We start from the raw sequence: 25055 nt of genomic DNA, 5'->3' as shown, positions 1-25055 counted from the left end.
GCAACAAGTAATGATGAGAATGCTGGTACTGCCTTGCCCACACTCCAAGGGGGCACTTCCTGTCTTTCATTGTGCTAGTAAGCTTGCAAAGTGATATATAACTTTGTCCATAAATCATGACACATTGGAACTTCCTGCCTCTGCCAGTGTGATGAAGGGAGATCTTCCCATACTGGGAAACATAAGTGAACTTCTGTTCCCCAAATGCAGACCCCTGATCAGTTTCACTGATATCCACCAAAGTTCTGACTGGTGCCAGGAAAAAGAAAAGATTAATCTCCCCAACTTAGTTCAAAAGGGTGCGTTAAGTTTCTTATAAAAAGCTCATAGAAAGGACAGGCACTTCCTGAGTTTAGTTCTGCACCTCACACCTATGATTTAAAGAGAGATAACTGGCAGGAGGAGTATGGATTTCCAACCCAAAAGACTTTAATGCTGTTTGACAAGACAACGACATAATTGAGACGGGTGGGTGACGAGAGGGAGGTTTTTAATTACAATGAGGCAGATGGGGGTTGAGAGTTTGAACAAGACTAAGGTTTTTGCTGGTCTCTCTATTACCGTGATAACGACCCCACTAGTGATTATTCTCCATTAAAAAAACAGAATCCAGAGCCCTCTAAAAGTGATACATGAAAAATTGTATTTCCTCTGTTAATTCAGAAAGCGTATATTAACTCGTATTTCAGGAAGCCTGAATGCTGATTTTAGCTGCCATTTTCTAAATGTAAATTGATAATATCTATGGCTTCTGATAGTGATGTTTTAACAGATATACTCTGATAAAGCACCCCTAATGTTCAGTTTTTGTGCCTTTTCTGTGTTTAAATGGCTCCTGAATAGCAATTTGAAGATTTGTTTCATTTGGAAGGAGTCCCCGGCAATAAAATCTGCAGCCTAAAAACACTGAGGGTGGAGGGGGTTTTATACCTTCAAGAATTCCTACCTGGAAAACAAAACCCTTCAATAGCAATCTATCATCACTAAGAACAGAAGTCTTATCCCCACCCCACCCCCTTTTATAAAACCGTAGTGTGGTTTTTAGCGCTGGCCATGGTGGTTACAGCTCCGACGCTCATAGGAATGTCACAAGCCACCAAGAATTCAACTTTCTTCCAGAACAAGCCAAACGCTGTACCACAATCAAGCCACTGTGAGATAACTAAAGGTCATTACAACACATGGACTGAGCCCTCAATATGATCCCAATTGGACTTGAAGATTTTTTTGCTTTGCATCTGTGAAGAGAACCCATGAAAAACAGGGACCAAAGAAAATGCAATCCGAGGCAAGTATTCCGCAACTCATTGTACTCTCTCTCTCTCTCTTTCATCAATCCAATGAGGTCACAATGGACCATTTAGGATTCTAATAATCTGCAAGGGTTTTTGTATGAGTCCAAGCCACTGTGGTATGGCTGGAGTAGCACAGTGCTTACAGCAACTGCAAAAACTCAAAGACAGCTGCATGTCAGTATAAAGTGTTCGCAGTACACGCTGTCCTTACATTCATAGATATGACGTGACTGGCTAAATGGATGAACCCATCAAAAGTGGAAATGCGTATCTGTTACTGGATACAGAATTAAAGATCTCAGTATGTATACTTTGGAAGAAAAGCAGCAGGAGCGGGAGATATGGCAGACATTTAAGTGCAGGATGCAAGTCTTATGCTATTGCATGGATGGTCTGGAACGAGGGAGCATAGGATGAAGGCGAAAGACTCGGGTGGAATCGAAGGAAACTCTTCTTTATGGAAAGGGTGCTGTGAGCATGGAATGGCCTTTCGGAGAAAGACTATCTGAATTCAAAAAAGGTTTGGGACAAGCAAAGAGGATCTCTAGGGGAAGAGAAAGGGAGAGGTGACGGTCTGGATAAGCAGAGATATTCTTCTATGTGTGTGGGGGGGGTCTGTTTGTTTTTCTTTTAATTGCATATGCTTGCATATATTGAGGATAGTGACATAGCAAAGGTGAGGCGTCTGGGACAGAGGCACCCCTCCCCCACCCTCATCTCTGTGTCCCCTCCTCCGCTTCTTCCCCAATCCCCCCACCCCTGCTGTGTGCACTCCCATTCCCTTCCCTCGTACCTTCAACGTTCTTCTCGTGACCCTGGTGGCTCACCCTCTAACGTCACTTCCTATGAATGTAATGTCAGTGGGAAAGCTGACGCGGTCGTGAAGAGCATGTTGAAGTTGTTGCACATGGTGGGAGACAACTAGCGGAACAGGGAGGGAAAAGGATGCGCACGGAGCAAGGGGAGGAGTGGGAAAGAGACAGAAGGGCCGAGAGGATCTGGCGTCCCAGCAACAATGCGCCCAGAGCGAACTCCCCCTTACTCTACCTAACCACGTCACTGATTGAGGGTAATTCTGTAAGGGGTGCCCAGATTTAAATGCTAAGAAAGTATCTATTTGAAGCCTACTCAGTTCATAAAAGGCGGGTCCCACATTTCACATTTGGCCTACAGGCCAAAAACGCTCCCATTGTCAAGGTGTAAATGCCAATGCCTAGACTGCGAAAGACTACACGTCAATCCTATGATTTTATGAACTTGTCCACGCTCCTCTCAAATTCCGCCCATGAGAACACCCACCGGCAAATTTCATGCCATCACATCTAGTCGTGTTCATACAGAATATCCTTTAGTCGAAAATTCTGCAATTATACATTTATGTACTCACTTATGCATGTAAAGATCTAGAAAAGGTTGCTCTGACCGCGTTTCTTCACTATGACTGTTTTGATGTGTAAAAGTTTGTGGATGACTCTAAATCAGGAACTTGCTCAATTTCAAACAATGATCATCCAACAAATGAGATTAGCAAATCAAAACCAATCATACAGATATTCTTAATCGTGGGGAATGAACCTCAAACCCCCAGAATAAACTGGCGTTTTCAATGGGGTAATGCATGTCACCCCAGGTTCAAAATCTCCCACTAGGACTGTGCTGCTCTATTCACCCCACAGGATCTCTAGCCATTTCGCCTCTCAAAGCTTTGTCTGGGGTCTTGCTCGTTGACATATTGTAACCAATATCGGCCGTTGGGTGTTTGAGACTCATTCCCCATGATTAAGAATATCTGTATGATTGGTTTTGATTTACTTGTCTCATTTGTTGGAAGGTCTAGAATAGGAACATTTGCAGGTGTTATGGTCACTCCTTATCGAATTGCCTCATTGTGTATGTGGTATAAGAATCCACAATGAACAGGTTGGCCTCTGTACGTCATCCAGTAGAAACGTTTTCCTTTCAGACGTTGCTCTGACCACACTTCTTCACTATGACTGTTTTGATGTGGAAAAGTTTGTGACTGACTCTAAATCATCGTGATGGAATACCACAGTGGTTAACACCAGCACAGAAACCCTCGCAGCTTGCTTCCCAACCTCAACCGCTAAAGCCACCGAGAGCCCCTGCAGTTTTGTTCAAAGAAAACTTAAAATGTACAAAAATGAAAAAAACACCAGAAGATCTCTGCCAGTGTTACAAAACTTAATGAGTTTCAGAAGGGGAGAATTAGCGCAGGGCCTATTTCAAAAATAGGAAAATCCGCCATTTACTGCAACATTAGAAATGGCCATGGCGCGTGGGAAAGACCAAGCACAGACTCAAAAAGAAAACGTACCGTATATTAATTTAGCAGAGAAACCATTCAAACCATACCAACAAAAAATAGAAGAAAGACAGAAAAATAATAATGAATACAAAAAAGCGGAGAAAAAAGACCTCATACATGGGCAGCCAGGACTGCACATTACCCTAAGCCTGGTCTGAAAGAACTCCGTACATTTATATTGTGTCAGTCTTTCATTTCACTCCTTAAGTTTATTTTTCAAAATTCATTTTCTGTCATTATTATCATTGATTGGAAAAAAGGGGAGGTTAAGTTTGCCAAAAATAAATTGCAATGACTACAGCCTGGAGCAAAAAGTTTCGGTTCTAATTCAATTGTGTAAAAGCGTAAAGAAGTCACTTCTTACCGCAGGTTGGGAAAAGGGCCCCTAAATTAATTGTTTTAAAAGGGGAAAATAATGGCACAACCCTTTAAAAAAATACCAGTAACATAGTAAATGACGGCATACGAAGGGGTGCTGAAAAGTTCTCAGTCCAACCAATCAACTTCCTAAATTCTGAGCATTATTTTGTCACTGTAGCTGAAAAGAGTGTTATCTTATATTGTTAAGTGCCAATTTGCAGACATGAAATTCTTCTGCAGTTCACATAATAAGTACCACTAACAACCGCACCAAAGGCCTGCACAAGATTTTCAAATGCTCTGGAAAATGAGCCCCCTTTTCATAAGTACCACAGAACCTGCCGCCAACCTAATAAGAACATAAGAAAAGCCTTCACCGGATCAGACCGAGGTCCATCCAGTCCGGTGATCGCACACGCGGCGGCCCATTTAGGTACTCCTGATTGGAGACCCAGTTATACCGTAGCCCTCAATATGATTTGCAAGAAGGTGTGCATCCAACTTGCGCTTGAATCCCAGAACAGTAATCTCTGTCACAACATCCTCCGGGAGAGCATTCCAAATTCCCAGTACACGCTGTGTGAAAAAGAACTTCCTGACATTCGTCCTGAACCTGCTACCACTCAGTTTCAGTCTGTGACCTCTTGTCCATGTCACCTCCGAAAAAGTTAGTAATGATCCTTCTTGATCTATTTTATCAAATCCCTTTATTAATTAATCTGTAGCGCAAGCATTCCAAGCATTCAGTCCAGTAAAAGAAAAGAAACCCTTTCAAGTCATCAATGTCTATGATGCCATCAAGGTTGCACAGAGAAGGAGAAATGACTAAGAACATAAGAAGATGAAGAAACTACAGGGAATCCTCATGTCCCTAACCTAAAGAGCTTATCTTTGCTAAGCGAGTAAGTGTGCGAGTTGAATGGTCTGCAAGGAGACTGCAGGGTGAGCAGTGGCCTGGGGTTCTGGAAGGCAACTTGAGAGAACAGTACCAGGCAAAGAGTGGCTTATAATCTTGCAAAGCAGGAATTATTTTTTCACTCAAGCTACTTTGTATACCTGAAGGGTTTATCTGGAGCTGACACCTAGGGCCTCTTCTATTAAACTGCGCTAGGAATTTCTAGTGCGGGGAGCCATCAGGGTTGTAAAAAGAAGGAGAAATGATTAAGCACATAAGAAGATAAAGAAACTACAGGGAATCCTCATGTCCCTAACCTAAAAAGCTTATCTTTGCTAAGCGAGTAAGGGTGCAAGTTGAATGATCTGCAAAGAGACAGCAGTATGAGCATTGGTCTGGGGTTCTGGTAAGCGATTTGAGAGAACACTACCAAACAAAGGGTGACTTTCAGTCTTACAAAGCAGGAATTGCTTCTTCACTCAACTACTTTAAATACCTGAAGACTTTATCTGGAGCTGACACTGGGTTGAAGTTTCCAACAGTATGGCCAAATGAGCTTTCCCATTAGATAATGGTAACTCTATAACCTAGAGTAATCTTGACATATCAGAACTACACAGCATATGTTCCAAGTAAGAACTTCCTGGCTACAGAAGTGCAGCTTCAGTGCCCTTTGACCCTCTCCCAAATATTGCCTTTTTTTAATAAACAAATTTGGTTAAGTAAAAGACCCATCCTACTTGCTTAGGTCAGTCAACCATCAACGGTAACTTGCAAGATGCCTCTGTTCCCTAAAGATAACTCCCTGGCGTCAAGTAATGATGAAAATGCTGGTACTGCCTTGCCCACACTCCAAGGGGGCAACTTCCTGTCTTTCATTGGGCCAGTAAGCTTGAAAGTGATATATAATACAATAATAAATACAAATTATGGTAGGTGGGTCTAAATCAGTGTCTCGCAAACCTTCTGCAGCAGCTGGAGGACATCTGGAAATGTGCAGACGTCAATGCAATGATGACATCATCATGTTAACATCCCCACGTGTAAATGCCTTCCAGATGGGGCCCTGAGCTGCCAGTGGGGGGAAGGGGGGGGTTGATGCTAGAGGAGAGGTGCCAGCAAGAAGAAGAGGTGCTGGCACCAGGTGACTGCCTATAGAATATGCTTCTCGCTGCGAGAGTCATGTCCTGTAGGCAGCCAGCCAGCGCTGGTGCCTCTCCTCCTCATCGGCATCTCGCGGCACATCTGGAATCTCGCCACGGCACAATAGTGTGATACACTGCTCCAAATTGAAGAAGGGCAGCTTGTAAGAGAATATTGTCCTTCTGAGTCTGGAAATGTTTCAAAGACATCTCGGGATCTGTAAGTTGCTGTTAATCAGCCTTTTCCTGTTTGGTGAGAGGCTGATATGTCTGAAAAACAGAAGGATCCTTTTACTAAAGCTCAGGAGGTGCTAATGGAATTACTCATGCTAAATACTACGAATACCATAGCTATAAAATGGGCTATTTAGCATATATGGTCATATTCTATATATAGCACTCAAAAAATCTGCGCCAACAAGAACCGCGCTTAGCACATTCTATAAAAGGTGTGTGTACCTTACAGAATCACGCTGAGTGCCAGTACATGTCATAACTTTTAGGCCATTGAAAACCAGGTATAAATTCCTGTGCCTAACTTGTGCATTCATTGGGCATATTCTGTAACAGCGCGCATAAATGTTAGGAACGCCCAAAATTCACCTAAGCTCCACCCATGGCCACGTCCTCTTTTCAGAATCACACATTAGAACTGACATGCAGCACTTTCAAGAAAGCGTTTACCAATTTCTACATGTAACTTCTAATTAGTCCCATTTAGTACCAATTATTAGAATTGCCGCTGCTGGGTGATCAGTGGTCCATCGTGCCCAGCTGTCCTTCATGCGGCGGCCCCCAGGTCAAAGACCAGTGCTCTAAATGAGTCCAGCCTCACCTGCGCACGTTCCAGTTTAGCAGGAACTTGTGCAACTTTGTCTTGAATCCCTGGAGGGTGTTTTCTCCTATAACAACCTCCGGAAGAGCGTTCCAGTTTTCTACCACTCTCTGGATGAAGAAGAACTTCCTTACGTTTGTACGGAATCTATCCCCTTTCAACTTTAGAGAGTGCCCTCTCGTTCTTTCTACCTTGGAGAGGGTGAACAACCTGTCTTTTTCTACTAAGTCTATTCCCTTCAATATCTTGAATGTTTCGATCATGTCCCCTCTCAGTCTCCTCTTTTCAAGGGAGAAGAGGCCCAGTTTCTCCAATCTCTCACTGTACGGCAACTCCTCCAGCCCCTTAACCATTTTAGTCGCTTTTCTCTGGACCCTTTTAATTGTTAATTATCGGCTCTAATTAAGCTTATTAAACAATTAAGTTCTGCACACAAATCGACTGTGCGCACTGGTTTGCGCCCACAATTTAAGGCACCATATACCGAACTTGGAGGGCTCCATAAGCACGTGCTAAGCTTTAGCAAAAAGTCCCCTAAGAGATTAATGTCAGCTTGGCAAGACCAAGCTCTCCAACAGATTTCTCCTCTTAGAAATAACCTGTTACTTATAGATGCTCTCATGCAAAGCCACTTCCCTTTCCCCTTTCAAATATCTGCCCAAAGCTCTCTGCTTGAGCTCCGGGCTCAAGCTTTGCACTAATAATAGCCGCAATGTGGCTTCTCTTAAGTTTTTTTGTCTTTTCTGAGTTACTTCTTGGGTAAGTCGGGCATTCCTGTCGCTATAAATTCAGCAATAATTTAATCTTTACTGAAAATAGTGCTAACAATTTTGAAAGAATTTATGAAAACTCTTTCTGCTCAGTTACTGGATTGTTTGCCCAGACAGTGGTTTTGTACAGTTCTCTTAAGATGTTTATCTATTTTTCAAGGGTGGATTCCCAAATAACCTTGACTCAGTCGGCTTCAGAACTGAAAAAGCCCGGAGAATCCATCCAGCTGTCTTGCAAAGCCTCTGGGTTCACGTTCAGTAGCTACTGGATGGTTTGGCTCCGCCAACCTGCTGGTCAAAGACTCCAGTGGATCGGAGAATCAGAGGAGACTCAGGTGCTAAAAACTATGGAAACAACTTCACACAACGTTTCACCATCTCCAGAGAAAATTCCAACAGCCTACTGTATTGGCACATCTCTAACCTGAGGATTGAAGATTCGGCCACTTACTACTGAGCCAAGTATCACACAGTATTGCAAAGTAACTTGAAGTCTTATGCAAAACCTTTCCAAGGCAAATACCAGCATTTCAGGCCAGGCTCTTTTCCAGGGGCATAGAAACATAGAAGATGACGGCAGAAAAGGGCTACAGCCCATCAAGTCTGCCCACTCTGCTTACCCAGCCCCTGTCTATGCCCTAATGACCCAATTTCCTTATCTTGACCCTCGTAGGGATCCCACATGGGTATCCCATTTCTTCTTAAAGTCTGGCACGCTGTCTGCCTCGATCACCTGCACTGGAAGCTTGTTCCAATGATCAACCACTCTCTCTGTGAAGAAATACTTTCTGGTGTCTGCAGCAGCCACTCTCTCCTCCTCTCCCTATTGGCTAAGGCTCTTAACATTTGCATCTCCTCTTCCTATAGGCTAAGGCTCTTTACACCTGCATTGTGATGTCATAGAACTTTCTGATTATAGAAACATAGAAACAGGATGGCAGATAAAGGCCAAATGACCCATCATAGAAACATAGAAACATAGAAGATGACGGCAGAAAAGGGCTTCAGCCCATCAAGTCTGCCCACTCTGCTTACCCACCCCCTGTCTATGCCCTAATGACCCAATTTCCTTATCTTGACCCTCGTAGGGATCCCACATGGGTAGCCCATTTCTTCTTAAAGTCTGGCACGCTGTCTGCCTCGATCACCTGCACTGGAAGCTTGTTCCAATGATCAACCACTCTCTCTGTGAAGAAATACTTTCTGGTGTCGCCATGAAATTTTCCGCCCCTGAGTTTGAGCGGGTGCCCTCTTGTGGCCGAGGGTCCCTTGAGAAAGAAAATATCATCTTCCACTTCGACACGTCCCGTGAGGTACTTAAATGTTTCGATCATGTCTCCCCTCTCCCTACGTTCCTTGAGAGTGTAGAGCTGCAATTTGTTCAGTCTCTCTTCGTACGAGAGACCCTTGAGCCCCGAGATCATCCTGGTGGCCGTCCGTTGAACCGTTGAACCAATAACACCCTTAGGAATATCTCCAAATTTTCCACCCGAAGATAGAACTAAAACTATCATAGGTTAAAGGGTTCTATGGACTTGCTAACTGCGGGTGATTATTATCACCTGGAAAATTTTGAAATTAATATAATTGGGCTTTTACCCTTGGATGAGTACATTCCTAGTGCAAATTATTAATTTGAGCATTGCATTTTTGCTACTGAAAAATACCAGTTGGATTAAAGGGAGATTTTGTAACTCATCATAACACTGTTTGCCCTCGGATGGTGCAATGGGACATCTATATAGGGACATCTATATAGGAACCTGATATAAGGAAAGATGTGCCTTAACCATTTTCATCGGGCCATACACATTCACGACCCTTTGGAAATTAAGGGGGTCCTTTCACTAAACCGTATTAAGCACTTACCTCCAGATTCTATATACAGTATAGTGCCCAAAAAATTGATGCCAACTAGAACAGCTTAGGGCTTGTGTGCATTACATAACTTAGACACAGGCATTTAGGCATCTTTTTTCTTCCCTCTTTCTCCAGCATGTCTCTCTGTCAATTCTCCCACCCTTTACTTCCCATGGTCACCAGCATTTCTCTATCTCCCTCCCCCCCCCATGGCATTCAGCATCTCTCTCCTTTACTCCCACCTGACTCCCTCCAGCATCTCACTTCTCTTCTACCCTCCTGTCCCTTTGTCTCTTTACCATCTCTCTGCTTCCCTTCTTCTTTACCTTCCCTGCCCACGGCATCAAGCATTTCTCCCCTTCCCTACCACTCAGCTCAACTGCCATCAGACATTTATCCCCTTTCCAAGCTTCCCCAGGTCAACAGCTTTATATGCTGCATTAGAGGCATTATAGGTTCAGCTAGTGCAGTGTCTTGAGCATCTGTGCATGCTCAAGACCTGCCAGTTCCCAGGTCCTCTGTACTTCTAATTTTGTAAGGAATGAAAGCCGGTAGGCCTTGAGCATCCATAGAAGCGCAGGCCTCACACTTTTATTTTATCATTTCTAGAGTGCTGAAAGGCATATGCAGCACTGTACATTTAACATGTAATAGAGGGCCCCTGCTCAGAAGAGCTTATAATTTTATTAAGAAAGACAGACAGAACAAATGAGACAGATCGAGGTTGGGAGTTTGAAGCTGGGACTGAAGTTTTTTTTAGTTACTCTATGACCATGATATTTACCTGGTACTTCGATGTATGGGGGAAAGGAACCACGGTCACAGTGACTTCAGGTAAATATATCCAGAATATCAACTGTCATGCCCTGCCAACATGATAAAACAATTACAAACAGTGCAAAATTCAGCCCTCAGACTGACCACATTACCACTGCCTTCCAAGACTTGCACTGGCTTCCTGTACAAGCACGCATACGCTACAATTCTACTGCACACTATTCAAAGCCCTGAATGGCGATGACCAACCTATCTAAACAACTGCCTAGCCCAGAACAACACATTCAGACAAAAAGGACACAGGCGTCCTTCACTCACACCTCCAATCAAAGGCATACAACGTATGAAAATGTATGATGGCCTACTAGCCACCCAAGCAGCAAAACTAGACCACCACCACTCCAACCTGCCGATCGCAATGTCCAACTACAAAACCTTCAGGAGAGAATTAAAAACCAAGTTATTCAGGAAATTTGTCAAGTCAAACTAACCTTCTCAATATATCCCCAATGCTTCTTCTAATTATCTATCTTGTAATCTCACTGGGTATGCCCAGATCAACTCTTTTGTAATCCGCCTAGAACCGAAAGGTATTGACGGAATAGAAGACACTAATGTAATGTAATTAATATGTTCTCTGTACCTTGCAAAAAATATCAGATAGTTGACTCCAATTTGTTGCTTACAAGATGTTTTTTTTAATGGAGAGTGGAGAAGCAAAGGAGCAAATCAGAGAAATGCTTAACATATGCTGGTTTTAAACACCACTTTGGAAGGCTAAGAGTCTCTAGCCAAAGAAAGAAAAAGCCTTAGGTCTCTTGACTGAGTTTAGCTAAGCTCTTACTACCTCCGCCCACATCATCGGCAAAAAAACTTTTGTCAGAAGTGACTTATTGCCATAAAAGTTATGTTATTGAGACTTGAATTCTTAACAACTTTACAGAGAACTGTGTTAAAAACTATTGTTTCACAGGAGTCCTTCGTATAGCCTTTTGTATTTAGATTATCAATTTTCCCACTTCACCATAATTTTGAAATTGCTGGTTTTTAACTGAATTCAATACATGTAATATTGACCGTCTCTACGCAATATGAGTGGGGTTTTAGTCTCATGTGACCAGTAGGATCCTCCAGTGTGCTGGGGTGAATTCGAGCTCTGGGGACACGGCACCAGTGTCACAGTGACATCAAGTAATTATCTTTTTTTTAAAAAAGAAAAATTGTTTCATATTTATTTCTATAAGACCAAAACGTATGCTCTACTGACAGAGAGTGAGATGGGTTTTTGTACTATATGGGACAGAAAAGTGTAGCACTGTGATAACTGGGGAGCAATGGACATGTGGGGACCAGGAACCCCGGTGACCGTCACCACAGGTAAGATCGATTCAGATATTTATTAAGTCTGACATTCTAGTGCAAAAACACAGGTTTTCAAATTAAGATACTAGAAATGTGTGGACCTAGGAGAAGCTACACATGTGATTTGTGAGGTGCTTGCTTTTTGGGACCCATGAACTCTGATTCGGGCAGCTATAACATTCCCTTCGGTCATCGCTAAATAATATTTTTAATGGTAAACTCATAGTTCAAGGTGGTTTTGTGAACACGAGTTTATATCGAGGAAGTGAGAAATCTAGACAAGAAAATATACCGGAAGGCTGTCAAGTTATTTGTTCATATTTCTGAAATTAAAATATATACACATTTTAGCACCTGAATTTTAAATAGTAAGTAGAAAATTAACTAAGAAGCTGTCAAAGCAGTGAAAGGGGCATTCAGGCCATTTATATATCTGGCATAAGATGTTAGAGTCTCCAGTCTATATTACAAAATGTGTGTTTTTGTATGAGACAAATGGGCAAAGGTAAATGTTTTTGTTTAACTGGTGCATGGATGCATGGAGGGGGGGAACGAACCATGCTGACAGTCACTGCAGGTAAGATTTAAATACTATGCACGGATGTCTTGTGAACAAGTTCGCTTTTAAGAAATAAATGAGCTTGCACGCTTGTTTTAACACCGAGATCAGAAGGAGATAGATCAGTGTGGGCTGGAACGCTTTTGAATTCTGGGGACAAGGGACCCCCGTTACCGTCACCACAGGTAAATAACTGCCGTCACTGCTAAGGACAAAATATGGGTAAATATAAATATTACAATTCTGTTCCTATATCTGTTTGATTATTGGAACTCAGGGATGTTGGTCACAGTGACTGCAGGTAAATATGACAAGTTTATTAGGTTTTTATATACCGCCTATCAAGGTTATCTAAGTGGTTTTACAATCAGGTACTATTACACTATTTAAATATCTTCAGATTCTGTTCTGCCAGGTAAAGAAACAGGGTTTTGCTAAGGTTTGATAAATTATCTTTTTAAAGGCAGGGCACTCTGAATAGAAGATGAAGAATTATAATCATCATTTAAATTTAGGAAGGTCAGAAATATAAGTTCCTTAATCACTAGGTCTCCTCATATTCAGAGATTTCTCCCTAATAATCGTAAGAAAAAAAATGGAGAAACAGATTAAAGTGTCAGGTCAGAAAATTTTAAACACTGAACCCTAAAAGGCAGGTTTTCAGCCAAGTAATCAGTGTCCACAGTGATGGTGTAGAGATTGTTTGTAATTCAGATTTTCCATAGGTCTTGTGCATTTCAATAAGATTAGTGACCGCTGCAATTTCTACCTAATTAAAAAGAGACAATGGACCATGCTGACAGTCACTTTTGGTCCATTCCCAAAGCAAAGAGAAGGGATGAACAATCTGTAAGGAGTGCAAAGACCTACAATTGTTATATGAAATGAGTTCATACTAGACTGGCAAAATAATTAGAGATGTCAGGCACAGGGGTTTTGTACACTGAAAAGAAAAATATGGAGCCACTGTGTTACTAAGGTTACTACGATGTCTGGGGAAAAGGGACAAACGTGGCCGTTACCACAGGTATAGTAAACTTTTTAAACTTGCAAGTGGAAAATAGTGGTCTTCTGAGTGACCAAAATTAATTGTTTATCATGTAAGAGAAAAGTTAGGGGGGAGGGAAAGCCAACAAATTAGATCAGGGCTGAAAACTCTATTTTGCAAAGGTTTCACTCTGTGTCTCTGCTGAAAATCTTTGCAAATTAGGGAACTAATTTCCCTTCTAATCTAGAAAAATAGTTGATCTCATATCATTGGATTAGAAATGTAGTGTAGTGTCAGACAGATTTGCAGGGCCGCCGTGAATATTTTTGTGTGGCCAAGCTGCAACAGTTGAGCACTGTGATTATTTTGACCACTGGGGACAAGGAACCGCCGTGACAGTAACATCAGGTAAAAACTTATTTTCTCCTCTCCTAAATTTTAATAAGTCCCACAAACTACCTTTATAAAAGATAAGGTTGTATAATGTCAGTGAAAATGATTAAAATATAAGAGAATGTGCAGACAAATGAGACGGCCAGAGGGTATTGATGAATACTGAACCAACAGACAACTTGATTCAAGTGAGGTATTTCTATGCAACCTGGAGAAAATTTTAAGGAAGTAGAATTTATTCTGTTTCATGGTTTAGAGCAACGGTCTCCAACTCCAACCCTTTGCAGGGCCACATTTTGGATTTGTCGGTACTTGGAGGGCCTCAGAACAAAAAAGTTAATGTCTTATTAAAGAAATGACAATTTTGCATGAGGTAAAACTCTTTAGAGTTTATAAATCTTTCCTTTTGGCTAAGTCTTAATAATAATATTGTCATTTATAGCTAAAGAGACCTATGATCAAGAAACTGTTTCATTTTACTTTTCTGATTATGATAAACATACCAAGGGCTCAAAATAGGACCTCAAAACCAACACATACATAAAAAGATCTTACATAAGTGTATTGAATTTTAAGTTCAAGTAAATCGGAGGCTGGTCTTAGCAGTAATTTGGGGAGATTGCTCTTCTACTAAAATTGAGACTTAGGTATTTTGTGCTTGGGGTTGTTGGGGGGGGGTCTGGAAAATAGTGGGTAAGTTTATGCTTTGGAAATGTGGAGTTTAGTACCACCGTGACTACTTCGATCTCTGGGGTTCGGGAACTCCGGTCACCGTCACCCCAGGTAAGACGTTTTCCTTTGTAATCATCATAATAATATTAATAACTTTATTTTTATATACCTCAATACCACAAATAGTTCAGAGCGGTTTACAGAGTGACAGCGATTATACAAAAAACTTTCAGGAGTTTATCTGGGAGTGTTTTAGGACTAGAAGTGGAGTCAGAGAAATGTATTAAAGAGATAAGTTTTGATTGGCTTCCTGAATGTTTAATAATTGTATCCTGAAAAGCGTTTAATCAAATAATATAATAAACTTGATAAACTTGAAACTTGAATAAGAAGGCGCGCTTGAAATAAAGTTGGCTAAACATTTTGTTTCATTTGCTTGGAATGAGAGTGTAGGGCTTAAAACTCCTGTTCGGAATGATAACTGGGGTGGTTTTGGTTCAAGGGTAGGGCAGAGACATCACGATGTGTCTTCAATCCCTGGGGTCAAGGAACAATGGTGACCGTAACAGCAGGTAAATCACAATTGCTTCAAGAGTTTCAAAAAGATATTTGGGGTTTTCGTGTTAGCTTTTGAGACAGTTGACATTAAAAAAAATTTCAATAGCATTTTAGCAGCGTCTTGTAGAGAAAACGTATAACTTTTTGTAGCTGGAATTTTAGATACAGCAAATCCCTGGGACATTAGATTTTAATTAAAAAAATAAAAATTACCGTATTTAAGCGCTAGATGGCCAGAAATTGAAAGAGAATCCCTCCGCCTTAGATTTTTCACAGCAGAGACAGAGAAACGTATGACTGTGTTTACTGGGCTTTCGAGAACTGGGGTTCAGGCGTGACTGTGACCGTAACAGAAGGTAATAAATCCCGCTTTTATTCATATACATATTTTTTTTTTCTCATTGTTGATGATGTAAATCTCCTGTTTAGAAAAATTGTGGGGAAACCATCTCTTAAAGATTGAAACTATATGAGGGGAACTTCTTTCCCGTAACAATTTAGGAAAACTTTTTTCAAACTTAAAAATGAGATCCCCGTTTAAAAGCACGATTCAAAGGCAGAGAAAGATAACTTTTTTGTATGACTAAACTGGAAGAAACCAGCACTGTGGTATCTTGATGTTTGGAGCCCAGGAACCAGGGTCACTGTGACAACAGGTATGCTTTTCTCCTTTGATTCTTAATATTTGTTATCGGAAAAGAGGTCATTTGTTATTGGAAAAGAGGTCATTTAATTCCCTGGTTGGTTAAATGAGATTGAATCTGTCGGCACAGTGTAACAGTTGAATGTTTTAGCCAGCTAGAAAAACTAGCGTTAACGATCTAAAACGTAAAAAAATATATATCCATTTACATGGCCAGGAGCTCAGTAAATTCCTTCTAGAAAACAACAACAAATAAATCTTTCATTACACCTTGTCTCCATCTAAACTCCGTTATTCTAAATTCGTTTTACATAATTAAATTAGATTTTTTTTTTCTAAAGAAAAATTGAGTAGGTTTTTGAAAGGTTAGATAAAACAATTGCGCTTTGACCTCTGGGGTGCAGGAACCAAGGTTACGGTTACCGCAGGTATAAAGAAAAAAAAATGAATATCCCTTTTTGTCCCACCTCACTTTGAGAAGGATAATTCTATATAACGACAACAACAAAAAAAAAAGTTAGCAAGTAAAATCTGTATTTTGAGTACTGGAATGAAAGACCGCGTTCTCGATGAGAATGGAATAAAATAGATATCTTTTTAGTAAATAAATCTCAGGCTAGAAAAAAATAATAGATGCCAACACATTAAAATAGTATAAGTGGCACATTTTAATCATCAAATCAGTTAAAAATAATGTATCATGAAATAGTCAGATTTGGATCCGGTATAATTGCAAAAACGGAATCTTGGGCAGAGTAAATTTTAATGATCGGACAATACCTCATCAGTTAGAAGAGGTTTTTATGCTGCTGCTTAGAGACTTTTCTTACCGTGTTATTATGCTTTTGATAAGTGGGGCCCAGGGACCCAGGTAGTTGTATCATCAGGTAAGAGTTTGTTTTATTTCTCTTCATCATGCCCGTTTTAAGAACGTATTAGTCTGGCGTGATTAGGTGTATTTTAATCTGAATCCGATTTTAATGTTTGTTTAATAGCTTCATCAAATTTAACTAATGAAAAAAAAGTGCTTAAAGACCTAACATGCTTCTCCGTTTTTGAGATAAACGGCACAAGTTAATATTTTGAGCAGATTACAAATTCCTTATTTTATATGATTGGAGGAGTGTGTGGCGCAGTGGTTGGAGCTACAGCCTCAGCACCCTGGGGTTGTGGGTTCAAACCCCATGCTGCTCCTTGTGACCCTGGGCAAGTCACTCAGTCCTCCATAGCCTCAGGTACATTAGATAGATTATGAGCCCACCGGGGCAGATAAGAAAAATACTTGAGTACCTGATTGTAAAAAAACGCTTAGATAATTTTGATAGACGGTATATATTTTTTTTAAAAAAAAACCTAATATAAATGCTGAAATAATTTAGAAAATGTTCAGTTCAAGTTTTAGTTTAGCGGTGTGACAGAATTAACTCAACATAAATTTCTGCACCTCAAATAAAGTCTTCATTCTGTCCTATATACGTCTGTTTTGGGGGGGGGGGTTTTGAGGGGGGGTTCTGATAGTCAACCTTTAAGTTGTTTCTAAGAATGCAAAAATGGCCCAGTAGGATGACTGGTTTGACCAAAGTTCAGGAAAAGTTTCTGTTTGGATTTTTCGGTTCAATGTCCTTCAAATAAAAGTCCTAGATTATCTTAGTCCCAGGTTTAGGTTTAAGTTCAATATGAATAAGGCACAATGGCAATGTGCCCCTTGAACACTGGGGTCAAGGAACATCAGTGACTGTCACAACAGGTATTTTTATTTTTATTTAATTATGGAGAGGGTTAAATGGTTTAAGTGTATTTATTTATGCAGTATTTGTTATGCTATATCTATGGCAAGGGCAAAGATTTTGATTTTCAAAGAATTTCTTTCATTCTGTGCCTATGACAGAAATCTTTGGCAAATGAAAGCCCTTATTGTAATCAGTAAATTTTTGATGATTATTATTGATCAATAAATGTATGCGTTGACTGATAAGCAGATTTTGCTAGAAACCAAAATAAGCCAGCCCTTTTTTTTATTATTTCAACTTAAAATTTGAAAAGATTGCTCTAGGGTTGTATGTTATTCATTCTCTACGGGGACAAAAGATTCTGGATTAAGATTTTCAGTGTAGGTTACTGTAAATTGTGATATTTGCATATCTTGATATATTTATTATATAGTTAACTAAAGGCTCAAAATGAAATAGATGACCCAAATAAGTCCATCATCCAGTTGGCCCAATTGAAATTCCTGATCACAATATATTCGATCAGTTAGTCAAGTGTATTGTTAAGTCCAGACAATGAAATATTTCACCGTGACTCTTATGCTGCCTGGGATTACTGGGGTCCAGGGACCCAAGTCATGGTCACACCAGGTAACTCTAATAAATTCTTTTCACTCCTTGAAATGATAACCTTCTATTTTAGTCTTTTATAATACCTCAAAAACAGAATGCACAGTGAAGGATAGAGAAAACAAGGTGAAACTTTTTATCTGTTTGCAACACATTTTTTTCAGTCCATTTGTTTCTTTTTTTATAGAAAGAAAATAATCTGATTTTGGTACAAACTAAATAGGGGACTTTATCGATTTGACTATGGTTTTTAAGCAACTGGGGAAAAGGTATTGTGGTCGCAGTGGCATCAGGTGAAAAAAAGGCACTTAAATACTCCGCATTTTATTTAAAATAAATACAGCTTACTTATAAAAATACCAATGTTGTGGGACTGGAATTCAGAAAAAAAAATGCTTTGAAAATAGTATCTGGGCTTTCGTGAAAAAATTTACCTAATTAGCAGCAAAGTGTTAAATATGGTATGAAAGGGATCCTGAAGACAACCAACAAAAAATATTTGAAACTTGCATGAAACAAGGGCTACTCGTCTAAAAAGGAGAAAGAGATTTAGAAAAAGACTTTGAATGAAACATAGAAGCACAGAAAGAATAAAATTATGACATGTAGGTAAATTAATAGCAATAACAATATGAATAGAAAATGAAAGATGATACATATTTCTATAGAAAGCAAAGTCAGCCTGTAATTAAAGAAATTTGGGTAGTTAAGAGTCTCTTCACTATATATAGTTTTTGTAAAGAATAAAATGTGTTTTATTTTTGGAAATTAAAGTTTCCAGAGTACATTTTCTTTCAAGCTACAAAGCCTAAAAGGTACAATTTTAAGGAAGTAAGATGATTATTTCAGTGGCTGCTTTTCATGTAAAGAAAATTAAATTGGTTAGTTATCGTGAATCTTTGATCGTACAGCTTACAAAAAGCAGTTTAAAATCACTCTAAAGAATGTTTTAATTGTAGACAATTATTTTTCATTCTTCTTCAGAAGTTTATTGGAAATATTTTTTAATATTGGTAGAATTTTCATGTGTATATATATATATGAGGAGCTGCTGAAAAGTTCTCAGCACTTCTAACAAAGTTAGTGCAGTCTCCATCCATCCCTTAGGGCTCCTTTTACTAAGCTGCGCTAGCGTTTTTAGCGTGCGCAGAAGATTAGTGCGCACTAATCCCCGGCTACGCGGCTAAAACTAACACCAGCTCAATGGTGGCGTTAGTGTCTAGCGTGCATGGCAATGTAGCGTGGCTTAGTAAAAGGAGCCCTTAATCCAGTGATTTTCCCTTTTTTTTTTAATTCCATATTTTTCTCACAGAACAAAAAGAGTGGAAAATCACTGGACTAAAGTATATATCTCCCTGTTTTGTTGGTTGGGCTGAGAACGTTTCCGTGGCTCCCTTGTATAGGTATAGATATATGTTTCAATTAAATAGGTTGATTTTAATATTAAGGCTAGATTAGTGTAACTTTAAAGAAATATATCTACCTTTGGTGTAAACATCACAATGTTCATTTTGAAATTTACCAAAAGCCTAAACTATTTAACCCCCCTCTTCTACAAAGTCCGCTAGCGGCTGCTGTGTGGTAACGGCCGTTCTGCGCAGCAGTCGCTAGCGTGGCTTTGTTGAAGAGGGGGTCTGTGTCTGCCTATGGCCGTTTGGGGGAGGATGGGCTGGGGAGGGCTTCAATGGCTGGGAGGGTGTAGACGGACTGGAGTGAGTTTTGACGGAGGCTTCAGTAGTTGGAACCTAAGAACAGGACCGGGCAGAGCTTTAGATCCTTGCCCAGAAATAGCTAAGGAGAAGAAGAAGAAAAAAAAAAAAAAACCCCAACAAATTTTTAGATTGAATCAGGTTCGGCAGACTAGATGGCTCATTCGGGTCTTTATCTGCCGTCAACTACTATGTTACTACATTTAATGGTTTAATACTTAAGAAGTTTCTAGAAGTATATTCGGTACTGATTTAAAATATGAGGATGAAAAGATTATCAGTGGAAAGTCATTGTGTACTAGGACAACAAAGGAATTTGCTTTTTCACTGGCTTCTGCAATCCTGGAAATTCAATCATTGCTACAGCCGGTAAGAACTTTGTTACATTTTTGACCCTAAATAATTCTTTTATGTATTTGTAGCTTTTCTGAGTATAGAAATGATAGGAAATAGCTTACGTTTAGAATAAATTCTGTATTTAGCAGATGCTTTGGCAAAAGTTTTAAAAACATTAATAAGTTGGAGTTGTTTTAATTGGTTTCATTTCTAAAAATTATATCTTTAAAAGATTTAATAATGAGACAAAAAATGACAGCATTTCAATACTTTTTTCTGCATCTATTGGTGGAAAATTTGTGTTTGTCCCATGCAATAGCAGATTTTAATCGAGGCAATTCTAGTTATTTTTTTGAATATATCACTTGTTCAATGAATTTACTTAATTCGAGTGCAGTGGATATTGCTTTATTATTAACTCGGAAGCTCATTTAACTGTAGCCTGCTAAAGAGTTTTAGATTTATTTCCAAATGTTTAAATAACTGATCATTTTTATACAGTTTATACTTAGACAAAGATGTAACCAGGTTGATTTGAAAAATTCAGAAAAAACCTAATTAAACAAATATTTTTATAAAAATTTGACAAAAAACTTATTTTTCCAATGGGACAGGAAAAATATATTTGTTTAGCTTTGGGTTGTCTTTTTTTCCCCCAAATCTTTCAAACCACCCTCATATATGTTATTTGTTCATGCATGAGTTGGTCAATATAGGGCATAAGGTAGAGTAATTTATCGTACTTAAACTACAATTTAATTTCGCATATGTTATTACATTACCATGAAAATGTTTTATGTGAGAGATTCCTGCTTTTCAAAGATTTTACCCAGTACGTGCCTCCTGGGGAAAAGGTTTTTGAAAACGGGCTTGTTGTTTCATATGCAGTAGATGTTATGCATATGTATAAATACATTTGAGAGTAAATTTTAGATAGACAGATAGAGAAAAAAAAAAAGTGTCCTAAAAAAATTTTGATGATATTGCATTAATATATTGATATATTGTTACTTTATTCATTCACCACCAACCAAATCATAAAATCTCTAGGCAACTTACGATATAGAATGGTTATTGTTTGCTAGATATAGAATGGTTATTGTTTGCTTGTTATTGATTAAATATGCTGGTGCTTTCAATTACTATTGTATAGCACAGTGCCCCCCCCCCCCGGGACCCCTCGCTGATACTGTATTCACTATAGTAGAGCACAGGAACCCCCCTGACCCCTCATGGGTGCTTCTAATTACTGTACTATAGCACAGAGCCCCCAAACCCCCGAACACATTGCTGGTGCTGTAATCACCGTAATATATAGCACAGAGACCCCCGTACCCCTCGCTGGTGCTGTAATCACTGTAATATATAGCATAGAGCCCCCCCCCCGTACCCCTCGCTGGTGCTGTAATCACTGTAATATATAGCACAGAGCCCCCCCCAGACCCCTCGATGGTGCTGTAATCACTGTAATATATAGCACAGAGACCCCCCCGGACCCCTCGCTGGTGCTGAAATCAGTGTAATATATAGCACAGAGCCCCCCCCCGGACCCCTCGCTGGTGCTGTATTCAATGTAATGTATAGCACAGAGCCCCCCCGGACCCCTCGCTGGTGCTGTAATCACTGTAATATATAGCACAGAGCCCCCCGGGACCCCTCGCTGGTGCTGTATTCACTGTAATATATAGCACAGAGACCCCCCGGGCCCCTCGCTGGTGCTGTAATCACTTTAATATATAGCACAGAGCCCCCCCAGACCCATCGCTGGTGCTGTAATCACTGTAATATATAGCACAGAGCCCCCGGACCCCTCGTTGGTGCTGTATTTACTGTAATATATAGCAGAGAGCCCCCTGGGACCCCTCGATGGTGCTGTAATCACTGTAATATATAGCACAGAGCCCCCCGGACCCCTCGCTGGTGCTGTAATCACTGTAATATATAGCACAGAGCCCTCCCAGACCCCTCGCTGGTGCTGTAATCACTGTAATACATAGCACAGAGCCCCCGGACCCCTCATTGGTGCTGTATTCACTGTAATATATAGCACAGAGCCCCCGGGACCCCTCGATGGTGCTGTAATCACTGTAATATATAGCACAGAGCCCCCCCCCCCCCCGGACCCCTCGCTGGTGCTGTAATCACTGTAATATATAGCACAGAGCACCCCCCGGACCCCTCACTGGTGTTGTAATCACTGTAATATATAGCACAGAGCCCTCCCCGGACCCCTCGCTGGTGCTGTAATCACTGTAATATATAGCACAGAGCCCCCCCAGACCCCTCGCTGGTGCTGTAATCACTGTAATATATAGCACAGAGCCCCCCCCCCGGGACCCCTCGCTGGTGCTGTATTCACTGTAATATATAGCACAGAGCCCCCCCCCCTGCACCCCTCGCTAGTGCTGTAATCACTATAATATATAGCACAGAGCCCCCCCGGACCCCTCAATGGTGCTTCTAATTACTGTTGTATAGCACAGAGCCCCCCGGGACTCCTCAATGGTGCTGTAATCACTGTAATATATAGCACAGAGCCCCCCCGGACCCCTCGATGGTGCTGTAATCACTGTAATATATAGCACAGAGCCCCCCCCCGTACTCCTCGCTGGTGCTGTAATCACTGTAATATATAGCACAGAGACCCCCCGGACCCCTCGTGGGTGCTTCTAATTACTGTACTATAGCACAGAGCCCCCAAACCACCGAACACATTGTTGGTGCTGTAATCACTGTAATATATAGCACAGAACCCCCCGGACCCCTCGTGGGTGCTTCTAATTACTGTACTATAGCACAGAGCCCCCAAACCACCGAACACATTGTTGGTGCTGTAATCACTGTAATATATAGCACAGAGCCCCCCCGACCCCTCGCTGGTGCTGTATTCACTGTAATATATAGCACAGAGCCCCCCCGTACCCCTCGCTGGTGCTGTAATCACTGTAATATATAGCACAGAGCCCTGCCGGACCCCTTGATGGAGCTTCTAATTACTGTTGTATAGCACAGAGCCCCCCGGACCCCTCGTGGGTGCTTCTAATTACTGTACTATAGCACAGAGCCCCCAAACCACCGAACACATTGTTGGTGCTGTAATCACTGTAATATATAGCACAGAGCCCCCCCGACCCCTCGCTGGTGCTGTATTAACTGTAATATATAGCACAGAGCCCCCCCGTACCCCTCGCTGGTGCTGTAATCACTGTAATATATAGCACAGAGACCCCCCGGACCCATCGTGGGTGCTTCTAATTACTGTACTATAGCACAGAGCCCCCAAACCACCGAACACATTGTTGGTGCTGTAATCACTGTAATATATAGCACAGAACCCCCCGGACCCCTCGTGGGTGCTTCTAATTACTGTACTATAGCACAGAGCCCCCAAACCACCGAACACATTGTTGGTGCTGTAATCACTGTAATATATAGCACAGAGCCCCCCCGACCCCTCGCTGGTGCTGTATTCACTGTAATATATAGCACAGAGCCCCCCCGTACCCCTCGCTGGTGCTGTAATCACTGTAATATATAGCACAGAGCCCTGCCGGACCCCTTGATGGAGCTTCTAATTACTGTTGTATAGCACAGAGCCCCCCGGACCCCTCGTGGGTGCTTCTAATTACTGTACTATAGCACAGAGCCCCCAAACCACCGAACACATTGTTGGTGCTGTAATCACTGTAATATATAGCACAGAGCCCCCCCGACCCCTCGCTGGTGCTGTATTAACTGTAATATATAGCACAGAGCCCCCCCGTACCCCTCGCTGGTGCTGTAATCACTGTAATATATAGCACAGAGACCCCCCGGACCCCTCGTGGGTGCTTCTAATTACTGTACTATAGCACAGAGCCCCCAAACCACCGAACACATTGTTGGTGCTGTAATCACTGTAATATATAGCACAGAACCCCCCGGACCCCTCGTGGGTGCTTCTAATTACTGTACTATAGCACAGAGCCCCCAAACCACCGAACACATTGTTGGTGCTGTAATCACTGTAATATATAGCACAGAGCCCCCCCGACCCCTCGCTGGTGCTGTATTCACTGTAATATATAGCACAGAGCCCCCCCGTACCCCTCGCTGGTGCTGTAATCACTGTAATATATAGCACAGAGCCCTGCCGGACCCCTTGATGGAGCTTCTAATTACTGTTGTATAGCACAGAGCCCCCCGGACCCCTCGTTGATGCTGTAATCACTGTAATATATAGCACAGAACCCCCCGGCCCCCTCGCTGGTGCTGTAATCACTGTAATATATAGCACAGAGCCCTGCCGGAACCCTTGATGGAGCTTCTAATTACTGTTGTATAGCACAGAGCCCCCCCGGACCCCTCGCTGGTGCTTCTAATTACTGTAGTATAGCACAGAGCTCCCTAGACTGAGCAATACAATCATCGTTTGCCATTTTAGATTTCAAGTTGGTGTGTGTATGGTCTCATTTCTTGTGTAGCTCCCGAATCCATCTGCTATATCTCTGCCACGTGAGGGTGAGAACCAGAGACTATACGATATTATAGCTACAACAATCAGCACATGCACTGGTTTTGGACTAGGTGGTCATACTATTTCCTTGCAAATTTTCCAGTTAGATTAAGCTTTCATCTCTTGTGTAAGCAGGCCCGAAGTATTCTCACATGTGAGCGATGTCATTTGCCAGTGCCCAGTGCATATACTGCTAAGTGTATATTGCTTTAAGAAAGTTCTAGCAGCATCCCACATGCAGGCACAGATGCTTTCATGCCCAACATGGGCCCGTTTTCTACGGAGCAAGGAAGTCCTTTTTCTCATCTCCCTTCAATGCTGTTTCTTGGGTTTTTCGAGTACCTTCCAATGCAGGTATAACATTTTTTTCCCCTTATTTACCTCATAGATTTCTTAGTTCCCTTCCCTGTAATTTTCTGAGGTGTTTTTTTTTGGGCAGCGGCAAATCTTATGTTCTTAAATATGTCTTTTATTTATTTAGTTACATACCACTTATATCTTAAGTGGTTTACATTCAGGTCCTTTATCATGTTTCCCTATCTGTCCCGGTGGGCTCAAACTCTATCTAGTGTACCTGGGGGCAATGAGGGGATTAAGTGACTTGCCCAGGGTCACAAGGAGCAGCGAGGGATTTGTAGATAGATAGATAGATAGATAGATATTTGTATATTAGTGTAGCTCTAACCCCTTGCTGAAATGGGGGGGACGGCTCAGGCAATTTTCCCACATTGGATAGCAAAG

At 41.2% G+C, this 25055-nt stretch overlaps 2 gene segments (V, D, J or C); both read left to right on the top strand.

Moving 5' to 3' along the window:
- LOC117350919 overlaps nt 1-25055 on the top strand; it is a 244863-nt gene that overhangs the window by 16085 nt on the left and 203723 nt on the right.
- The window catches only part of LOC117350917, a 156005-nt gene that overhangs the window by 116782 nt on the left and 14168 nt on the right, over nt 1-25055 (top strand). The window contains 1 exon segment of the C gene segment in view: nt 13535-13577. Coding sequence covers nt 13535-13577 — 43 coding nt within the window.

Source organism: Geotrypetes seraphini, chromosome 16, assembly GCF_902459505.1.
Source record: "Geotrypetes seraphini chromosome 16, aGeoSer1.1, whole genome shotgun sequence".
NCBI classification, from domain to species: Eukaryota; Metazoa; Chordata; class Amphibia; order Gymnophiona; family Dermophiidae; genus Geotrypetes; species Geotrypetes seraphini.
Note: the sequence above shows the minus strand (reverse complement) of the source record. Positions and strands in the feature narration are given on the sequence as shown.